General features: G+C 34.9%; 2 protein-coding genes across 2 annotated transcripts; one reads left to right on the forward strand and one right to left on the reverse strand.

The window, feature by feature from the left end:
- Nucleotides 1-451: 451 nt before the first annotated feature.
- On the forward strand, nt 452-6,367 carry LOC110740305 (B-cell receptor-associated protein 31-like). Its single transcript, XM_021920794.1, has 2 exons — nt 452-998; nt 5,654-6,367. The coding sequence occupies exons 1-2, from the start codon at nt 716-718 to the stop codon at nt 6,034-6,036; spliced, it is 666 nt and encodes a 221-aa protein (XP_021776486.1). The 5' UTR covers nt 452-715; the 3' UTR covers nt 6,037-6,367.
- A 1,359-nt stretch (nt 6,368-7,726) lies between these two features.
- LOC110740306 (transmembrane 9 superfamily member 12-like) lies at nt 7,727-10,903 on the reverse strand. Its single transcript, XM_021920795.1, has 2 exons — nt 10,714-10,903; nt 7,727-10,207 (listed from the first exon to the last, which is right to left on the reverse strand). Exon 2 carries the CDS (start codon nt 10,108-10,110, stop codon nt 8,131-8,133), a length of 1,980 nt encoding a protein of 659 aa, XP_021776487.1. The 5' UTR covers nt 10,111-10,207; nt 10,714-10,903; the 3' UTR covers nt 7,727-8,130.
- Nucleotides 10,904-11,166: the final 263 nt, after the last annotated feature.

The following is an 11,166-nucleotide window of genomic DNA, read 5'->3' on the forward strand; positions in this document are numbered from 1 at the left end:
AGTTGATGGATTCCTAGGTAATGTACATGTATATATATCTCGTACTAGATGGAATATAAAATATAACGTAACAATCTTCCCTCATCTCTCTATATTTTCTCTTCCATATTTAGAAGGCACACGATTCATTAGTGTTTTTCTTAAATATGTATTACTTACAAATAAATAAGGAAAACAAATATTAAATCGTGCATCGCACGAGACGGACCTAGGGTTTGTTTGGCATTGCTATGGTTTTTTTGTTTTTTGGTTTTTTTTGTTTTTTAAAACTATATGATATATGCCCCATAATGAATCAAAAATAATTTAAACTTATTAAAATCATGATAATTTTAAAAACTACAACAAATTAGTAGAAACACCTTTTAAAAAACTGAAAACAGACATTGATGCCAAACAAACCTCTATTTTTCGAAAGGTGAAATATTATCTTTGATGATTCCACCTGGTAATCTGGTATAAGCCCACCGTTTCCGAAAATTCCAAAGTCGTGAGTTTAAATTTAAACGTATGAAATCACCATTCTCAAATTTCTCTCAACAAGATTCTCGTCAAACTTTTCAAAGTAGTTGATTGAAGTTGAAATTGATTACCACAAGAATTAATAGCCGACGACACCAAACTCTCAACCGTCGCTCCACTCTCTAAAACCCCTCTTTTCACTTTCTCTCTCCTCTCAAAAATTAGGGTTCTTCATTCTTCCGATTGATCAACCATGCTTCATCTACTTTTCTCCATAATCTTCGTAGAAATGGCAGTAATTCTGCTACTTTTGTTCAGAACTCCATTGCGAAAGCTCGTAATTATGGGTTTAGATCGAATGAAGCGAGGAAGAGGACCTGTTGTCATCACCACTGTTGGCGGCACCATTCTCGTTTTGCTCGTTACCAGCATTTCAAGCATCCTCACTTTTCAACAGCGTGAAATTGAGCCTGGTACCATCAATCCTACTGATCAGGTTTTGTTTACTCGCAGTCTTCTCGATACTTCTCTCATGGGTACGATCTTCTTCAATTTTTTCGTATTTTGTTTGTTCGTGAAATGATGAATTAGGTTATTTGTTCTGTATTTTGGTATGTAATTAAGTTGTTGGATTTTTTATTTTCGGTACTTGAATGATCAGAGATAATTGAAGGAACTATATGATGATGTTAATGTTTAGGATTATTAGATTGATTCGTTCACCTAAATAAATATATTGAATTTGTTCTGTTAGTTTAATAGCTCAATTAATTTAGTAATTACATTTAGATTAGATGGGGATATTTGGCTTTTCTATTTGATGAGTTATATGTTCTCGCTTTGGTATGTAGATTCCTATTATTAGATTCCTTTTAATAGCTCAAAGTTAAAATTGCTAATTTAGAGTCTTATTAAACTTAAGCCATTAGTTCATGCCAAATATCTAGTTATCCACTATTTTATATAATAACTAACTCTCCTTGTGAAGATTTCTAAATAAGCTTCGCAATAATGAGTGATCTTTGGGGAAAAAAAGTCGAGGGGTTGAAGGAACTGAATATTCAAAAAACATGAAAAAATCTGTCATGGTTGCATTACTTGCATACTTGACCAAAGTTGAGTGGGATATTAAGTTAGTAAGGGTAGTGTAATATTTCAAGTTTTCCCAGCATCGATTTTCTGTATTCTTAAGACCCTTCCTTCCAAATCATGCTATCCAAACATAAATTTATTGATTAATATTCAATAGTGTTTAAAGTTTAATGTGTATGGAGAGGAAATAACGAATAACGTAAATAAGACTCTAAATTAGCAATTTTAACTTTTAAAACAAATTTATTTCTTATGATTAGGGGAAAATAATTTATAGCATATTAATTGAAAGTCAAGATATCCCAATCTATCGAGTTTGTATTTACAAGATATAACAATCTATCGTGTTTGTATCTGAATAGTGAGACATAGAATTTTTAAGACAATCATTTTGCATTTGGTAACATATTGATTTGTCATCTCTGTGCATATTTCTTGCTTTGATAAGTAGATTGTTCTTTAAATTGATTATTCTCTATGTCCATATTCAAGATTTGAACTCTTATTAACACCTCCTTGTATTATGGAATATAATATTAGATTACATGGATCCATATATTTGTCTAAAAAAGCCTCGTAGAGAGGTAGGGTCGATGCTTTTTTGTGGTACTATTTAATAGCAAATCTATTATCAATTGCCATTTTGTTATGAAGTATTGTCTAGGGCTGTCAAACGGGTCGTGTCGTGTCAGGTTCATGTCGATGTTAAACGGGTTGAACCCTTGACCCAAACCTAACCCGTTTATTAAACGGGTTGAAAACCCTTGACCCAAACCTAACTCGCTTATTAAACGGGTTACCTGGGTAACCTTTTACCCACACAGTATGTAAAACTAATTAATATTCAATTCAAAAATAAAAACAACAGACATCATTTATTCATTAAATATACTACAACAGTTTAATGTTAGTAGTTTTAGCAAAAGATACCAAGAGTTTAAAGCTAGTAGTTTTAACAATACAACCATACATAAGAATTGTCTCAAATTAACGGCCATATTAAGTATAAATTTACCAAAGAGAAATATATATTTTTTTCGCCAAACTAACCGCCAAAAAATTACCAAAATGTATAAATGGTGTCAAGGTAATTTACAAAATTACAAGTTTTGAATAAAAAATTTCAGTTTTTTTAATTAACTAATTAATAAATTAAGCGTGTTGGGTTCAGGTTGACGGGTTGTCGTTCAACCCATTCATATAATCGGGTTATGCGTGTCGGTTTCGGGTTTCAACCCAAACCTAACCCGTTTAATTTCGTGTCGTCTTCAGGTCGACCCAATTATGTAAACGGGTCGAGAATCCTTGACCCAAACACCCTTATTTCGTGTCAGGTTCGTGTCAGGTTATCGTGTCGTGTCAGCTTTTGACAGCCCTAGTATTGTCCATGGCTCCGTAATTGAATTCCTTGTTCGGCTTCTTCGCTTTATCAACTAATCTTAAACTTTTTATTAGAGGACCTCTCAACTTCAAACTGCAATCCTACAATCTTTTTGGGTTAAAGAAGTATTCTGCAAATTTCTCTCAAATTGATCTATTGCTGTTGTATGGAGTATATGATCGAGAATTGAGCATTTTGTAAACCTAGTAATTGTCGGCCTATGTGAAGTCCTTTGATTTTTTATCCTTCTCTTCATCTCGTTTATAAGACCAATATGACTATATGAAAAGGCATTCATGGACATTCGCTTCTCCAAAGCTTTCTTAACCCCTAAAATTTTCCCTCTTATATTCATCAACATATGATCAAAGCAACTTGCTATAGATGTGGGCTTTTGGCTTTCGCCACTTACCTTGACTATTTCATAAGATCAAAATTAAGTTCTCTTTGTCAAGTTAATTTCTTCACTTCTCCTTTTACATTCATTTTCGGTTTATTGCTACACTATTCTGTGGGACAAGACCCCCATCAGCCATATGCACTATTTTTTTATATTTTATTTTTTTTAAAAAAATATTTCTATCTTTTGTTCACCCTTAGTGTCTATGATATCTTACTTTTCCCTCGCACTAACGATAAAATGTACCCCCACTAACAATACTTTATAATTTTATATTATGAAAAATTCCCATTTTGGTCCCTTCTTTTCACTGTTAAACTATGTGTGCATCCTACTGTTGTGATTAATTTTAAAATAGAGGGAGTTGATTTTAAATTTTATTACTTCTCCCAGTTTACTCTCTTCATAGCTAGTTGCACACACTTTTATGCAAGTTGAAAAAGAATAGTTTGACAGGGGAAAAAAAATGAGTGGGTGAATGTAGTCCCAACTTAACAGAGAAAGTGAAGAGAAAAGATTTGTATGAAGGTAATGGGGCAATTAAATTGGGTTGTCCTAAATAGAAAAATGGGCAAGTAAATTGGGAAGTAGTTAGCTGTAACTTGGGAAAACTAGGACTAGTATCATACTCATTTTAATATAAGAAGATCTATAATCCATTACTTCCTGAACATCTTTTTCCTATGTAAGTTTCTCCATCATGTCACAAGTATATTAAACTACATTTCTACTTCTTTCTCAAATTCAAAAACATCTATGAAAACTTTATACTTCAATTTTTTGTAGAGTTTATAAGAAAGCCTCATAATGTTCTTTAGGGCTACTAATTTGCATCCACAACCCACTTTTTATTTGTATCCACAGCCCACTTTTACCATTGCTTTGTGTGTGTATCACTGCCTTCTAAGGAAAAGTATTTCTATTGTATGCATGCTAATTCTTTTGTTAATTAGACTATATTTCCTGATTTTGTCGTTATTAATCACTAAAAAGTTCAATATTAGCAATTTAAATGTTTCTCCCTTATTATAAACCACCACGTTATTTCCTTGCAAATTGTCCCTTGATTTTTTTAACTCATATTATAGGTTGTTGAGTGTTGCTTTCCTCCTTTCCCATTTACTCTATCTTTGATTACATATTTGGGATTAGAAGGGAAAAATATGTCAAGAGAACCCCTTTTTTTTGTTGCTGTAGTTGTTGTTGTTGTTGGGTTTTTTTTATTTATTAAATTACTTGTAAGAAACTACTATCATGATACGAACAATTGCTTACTATAAGCCGTCCAAGGTTAGTTTAAGGCTTTAGGCTGTTTCTACTCAATCTTTTTCTCATCATAATAATCAATATTGTTACATCCTTTGGCAACAATGAAGTTTTTCAGTTTGTCTATTGCCTTTTTAATTTAAAGAACATTACTTTCCCCTTGCGTACTTGGAATATTGGATGTATTTGGTCACATTCTCAAATCCGTCAACCAAATTATTTCAGCCTTAAGCTTGTCCCTCGTTCGCTTTTTTTAGTATTCTCAAAATATGGTTTAACTTATCTTAGAATCATATAGAAATATTTTTTTGTATACTTCCATCCCATTATTTGCCTTTCTTCTTGTATACGAATTAACAAATCTTTGCTTCAGCTTGTTTGCTGATAATTTAAGCTACAAATCTTTGCTTCAGCTTGTTTGCTGACAGACAATTATATGATGATGCAATCCAATATTTTTTCGGTGTGTCATCTAGGCTAGGACTCTCACCCTTGAATTATTTTACTCTTATTGGTATCTTGTGATGCGGAAACCTCCATGTGCTAGGTTTAGTTGTTCTTAGCCTATTGGAAGGTTAATTTATGTCATTATCCTGGCTTCTAGGCGTTTCTTAGGTTTTATTTGTTTGAAGATTTATCCCAACCCTTTTGGTGGATATTTGCATACTTTACTGAACTACTCATCAGCACTGAATTTGCCAGACATTCAATAATGGGGAAAAGGGTGAAAAGGCACCGTAGGAAATGGGGAGAAAAACTATGATGCCTTAAACTCTAAAAGTAATTATCCAGTGACCTGTTTAACTGAAGGCATCAGGCAGAGATAGAGTATATGCTTCGATACCATAGCCAATGAAAAAGTTAGATTAGTACTGTATGTTTTATGTTTCTTTTCTTTTTTAATTCTTATTTTTCCACGTCTTCCTACTCGGTATATTTAATAAAATTAAGGAAATATCTACCACCATACCCAAATGTAAAATTGAGCATGTGTATAGAGAAGCCAAATATCATGGGCTACTGACAGATTTGAATTAATTGATAATGTGCAGGATTCATCTTGTTCCTTGGACTGATGATGGACAGGTTGCATCATTACATCAGAGAACTCCGCTTACTCAGAAAGACAATGGAGGCGGTAAAGAAACAAAGCCGGAGTTTTGATGATGCCAAGAATGGTAGTTCGGAGGATCTAAAAGCCATGGAGGAGGAGGTTGCTTCCCTGAAGTCTAGGATCAAGACCTTGGAATCTGAGTGTGCTGCCAAAACAGATGAGGTTAAATCTGCTGAATCTAAATCAGAGGCTTTGAAAAAGCAATCTGAAGGCCTACTTCTTGAATATGATCGGTTGCTTGAGGACAACCAGAGCCTTCGTAGCCAGTTGCAGGAAATTGGTCAAGGCCTTGCAAACTCTGATGGCAAGAAAACCATGTAAAGCAAATGCCCCATGTAATCTCAAAATTATGCACCCTTTTGTTTTATGGTGTAAATCGGTGCCTAATTAGAAGATGCCCGCATTGGCACATTACTCATTGTCAATGGTGTTCGAGTTTAGTTAACTCCATATGTAATAGACCTGCCCAACTGCATCTTTTAATTTATAGTTTTAACAGGGGAATGTTTGTTCTTATAGAAGAACGTAGTGATAAAAGTTTTGAACAGTTTGAAATTCTGGTTCATAACCTAAAAGTTCAAGCTTGGTTTTCAACCTTTTGTTTTTGTTTGAATACAATGTTAACAAAGAAATAAAAGCAAACTAGTTGAAATCTTGCTGTACTTGGAATCAAAGCTAAAATTGCCAATTGATGACTTGTGAACGGCATCAACATGGCCTCAACAAGCTATAGGAACTGAACGTTTAAATAACTGTCGAGCAAAGGGCCTCGCAAGGATCATAATTGGGATTTGTCTGTTCTCTCTTGTTCTCATTTTTGGAAATGGAATTTGCCAGAAATTGTGTGACTGTCATTCAAGGATCAGATTTTCAGCAAGGTATGTAATATATGTAATGTATTGGGCTGAAACGACACTGCCTGGTTGAATAACAAGATTGAGTTACATTATTAGCAGACCAAAAGACATAAAACGCTTTTTATGTAGGCACGTAAAATTTTATATAAGTGCCACATTAGATATAATATTACATTATACGAGTCAAAGGTTAACTCATTGACTCAATTTTATTTGACTGTTAACTTAAATTGATTATTTTTTTTTTGAGGCCATTTAAATTGATTAATTTCAGTGTAATAAATTAAATTTATTGAATTTTAATTATTTTAATGAAATTATTTTCATTATATATGGGTTATAACAATCAAGTTCAATATTGAAAGCCCAACTCTAATGTACATCGAACCTTAAACCTAATGGTGTCTTCGAGGAGAATTAGAAAACCCTAAACCTCTAAAAAGAAAACCTTTCAAAGAAAAACTTTCAAGCTTTTATCGTGTCGTTCTACTCTAAAAAATCATCCTTGGACAAGATCAAACCTCGACGGCCCTCAATAAGAGAGAAAAGAACTTTGAAACATCTTCAAGTCAGTTTGTGAAGCAAGTCAAAGTCCAATGGAGATCGAAATAAAGATTGTACCCAGAAATCATCAAATTAATAAATTGTAATTTTATTTCATTTCATTTCATTTATTTTGAATCTATATTTTGCATATTTAAAATTTGTGTTTACAATAACCATATACATAGCTCATCCTCAAAGGCTACTTGATGTTCGATATTTTGCAAACTGTGATGATTTGATTAGATTGTAGCCTAGAAATGCAAATCCCAGTGATGCTTTTGATCAAGCATTGGTAAGGTATCTGTTCCAGTGTCCTTGAACAAAAAGTTACTTAGAATCATATCATGACCCCCCTTTTTCTCGTTCACATTCTTGCAGTCATTACTTGTTCAAGTGCTCATTACTGTGTCGTACTGTCATTGTCCAAATTTAGAAGGTTGTTCTCTATGTTTTAGAGCCTCTCTAGTCTCTACGCATTGCAGACAGCACTTAAGGTGTTAAATTATGATCAAACTTGCCGCTTTCCCAAGCATTATGATGATCAATAAGTTGCAGTTTATGACGTCGGATGACTCGGATCAATACAATGAGAAATGAGAACTGCTCAGTTAAACTTAAAACTCAAATAAAATGATACTGCATGTAGAAAGAATGTGAATGAAACAAACATTTGGTCTAAAATCTAATTGATGAAAATACATCCAATGGAGTACAATTCTGCCGGTGGAAACCGGTATATAAACGAGGACATCTAAGAGAATACAACTCAAAACTAAACAATAGAGGGAAAAACAAAGAAAAATAAAAGGAGAATACATGCTAGAGAGGAAAAAAAAAAGACCTTGCTTCATCAGGTCTTCAGATGCAGCTAAATGCTCTTATCCTCTATATCTAGTAACCTTTCGTCCATCCCGAGGAGGACATTTGACAAATATGGGAGAAATAGGCAACAAAATCTCCTCTTTTGTTCTGTAGATAATGCCATATCGCGTAGCAATCATCGTATGTAACCTTAATCAATCTTTACTGATGAGAACAGATAGTGAACAAAGTAGAATGACATAAGGAATCCGATGGTGCCGGTAGACAACATAATCGCAACTGCCATAATTAAGGAATAGCCCAGATAAAGTAGAGCTGACACAGGTCCACTGAGACTCTGGAGATCAAAAACCAAGTAATTAATGGAGTAAAGGAAGACATATAGAGCAACAGAACCCGAAGCAAAGAATGCTTTCCACCACCAACGCCAATCTTCAACACATAGATGCATGTAAGTTAGGACCACAGAAACTTCAGCACAAACAATCACCAGCAACAAGAGGACAACAAACAAGAAACCAAAGACATAGTAGAACCTTCCCAGCCAAATGCTGGACAAAATGAAGAAAAGCTCGATAAACAGGGTTCCAAATGGAAGGGTACCAGCACCAAGAACAAGCAACCATGAAGGGTATTTTCGAGCAGGAATTTCTCTGGGGATTTGATTGGTGCGCACAGGAAACTGAATAGGCTCGGCTCGGGTTCCAAGATAACCTCCAAACAGAGTGAGGGGAACTGAAATGCAGAACCAAAGGGAGAGAAGGATAAAGTATAAAGATATTGGTATAGCACCAGTACTCTTGCTACCCCAAAGGAGGAAATTCAACATAGTGAGGATGACAAAGACGATCCCAGGGAAAAAGCAAGCATTCCACCAGGCAACAGACCTCCAACCATCGGGTGTTCCCTTGATGGTTTTCCATAGGTATACACCAGCGTATCCTGCAAGAGCCCCCAGCAATAGGTATAGTATTATCATTCCTGTTAACAGCATTCCCCTTGATGCAGGTGACATAAAACCAAGAGCGGCAAAGACAATAGTCACAGCGGCCATTCCTGTAATCTGAACACCATCTCCAACCATCACACACAATAGTTTAGCATGCTCAGGTTCTCTAAATACATCACCCACAACAAGCTTCCATCCTGACAGCTCCTCATTCATCTGTGCTTGAGCTTCTTTATCCAGTTCCTCATACCTGGTCAAATCTCTTCTTACAGTCCTCAAAAATATAACAAACACAATTCCAGCCAAGAAAAAGATCACCATGAGGGAATTCAAAATGGAGAACCAATGCACCCGTGCACCTTCCATTTTTAGGTAAGCATCCCATCTAGATGGCCATCTAGTACTACTCTTCACAAACTCAACCTCATAAGTAAAAGCAACTCTCTCTCGCTCTCTTATGATTTGAGACCTTTCAAGATCCCCCAGGCAATTGATCGAATTAATGTTATCATACATGTGAAGTTTTGACATCTCTTCAGGATCATGCTTGACACTGCAGGGAACAACCTCAAAACCAACAATCTCAAAACCAGATGTCTTTTTTTTGTCAGCTTCTGAGATCACTCCCATACCTTCTTCCCCTGTACCAATAATCTCTACAGTACTTCCTTCATATTCGTGAATCAAAACCTTAAACTTCAGATGATTTATAATGTAATCATCATTGCTGTTTGCTGGAGAATATCCAATTGGAAACCCAGTCCATTGGATCTTTACACCATTTTGGTTTGCATACCTCATTGCAGGGAGATTATCCAAAATCATGTTAACCTGATATAGATCGCGAGTTCTCTGTTTCAAAAGTTTTACCTCCTGTTCATTAAGAGGACTAGTAATACACAAGAAAACAGATTCATTCTTATTCATCCGAAATCGGTAAGGGGAGTTGTCAATCTGATCTCCCATGAGAAGCTCTCCGAGATTCTCTGCACTCTTCTTAACCCCATCATGTGGCTTACAGTAAGGAAGACTGTAATAACTAAAGGGAAGCTCAGTCTCAATGGAGGTCAGCGAATTCACTTTCGCATATATTTCATCATCATTGGAGTATGTGTGCATGTAAGTCCCAGGCAAGTAAAATCCCTCACAAACAAAAGCAAATAGGAACAAGCACAAGAAAACCCGGTTAATTCGCAGCATCCTCTTCTCCGAAGAAGCCATTGCAATAGAAAACCAGCAAAACAGCTCAATCTTCAATTCAACCTAACTTGATCTAAGCTATATAACTAACCCAACCGTTTTGCAGCATCAAATCTACCTATAATTTAACAATACACATTATATAATATTCAGGCCAATATAACAGATCTAAAAAGTGTAAATCACAGTAAATAAACAGCCAAATTTCAAGAGTACAATCCCATCAGAGTAATCAAACAAAATCATTAACAAAAACCCACCAAATTTCCAATTAATTAGTAAAATTTACACTCCAAATACATTCGAATTTCGACAACAGATATCATAAATTGAAAAAAAATCACTTTAATAATCTTGAATTAACCAAACTAACCGAAATCTACAAAACTTTATAAAACATGCGTTGATAAAGATAAAATCAACAACAAAATCCTAATGCAATTCGATGCAAATAACAAAAATAATTAAATTAAACATTAACCAGAAATTAAAATCAGATCTGGATAATAGGAAATACTAATCAAAAACCCAAATTCATCAATTAATCTAAAACAGGAAAAAAAAATAAGTAGATCACATGAATGAGGGAATTAGGGCTAAAGAGAAGAGAGAAGAGAAACTTGCCGGAAGTAGATCTCGATGAACTTGAATGAGATTGCAAAAGTGGAAGATTCGAGGTTGAGATTTTATGAATCGATTTATTTTTATAAAAATGTTTTTTTTTAGGGAGAACGTAATTGTATAACTACAACTTGTATACTGCAAGTAAGCTTTCACAACATGTGAGATTTGAGGGATGATAGGCGTGGGCGCATGGCATATTGAGGACATTTTTCGGAATTTAGGGATGTGTTTAAGGGTGTTTTGGGGATACTGTGAAAATAAGGGTTACACGTGGATCAATAATAAAGGGCGCTTGGTTTATATGGGATAAACAAATCGAAAGAAAGTGAATAATAAATATTCCTAAAACACAAAAGGAAACTAGCCATCTTCTTCGGCCACCCCACCACCACACCGCCCCTACTTTCTTCCACTTTCTCACCTTTCTCTAGCCACCACTCGCCGCCCTCCCCC

Source organism: Chenopodium quinoa, unplaced genomic scaffold (assembly GCF_001683475.1).
Source record: "Chenopodium quinoa cultivar QQ74 unplaced genomic scaffold, ASM168347v1, whole genome shotgun sequence".
In the NCBI taxonomy this organism is placed as follows: Eukaryota; Viridiplantae; Streptophyta; class Magnoliopsida; order Caryophyllales; family Amaranthaceae; genus Chenopodium; species Chenopodium quinoa.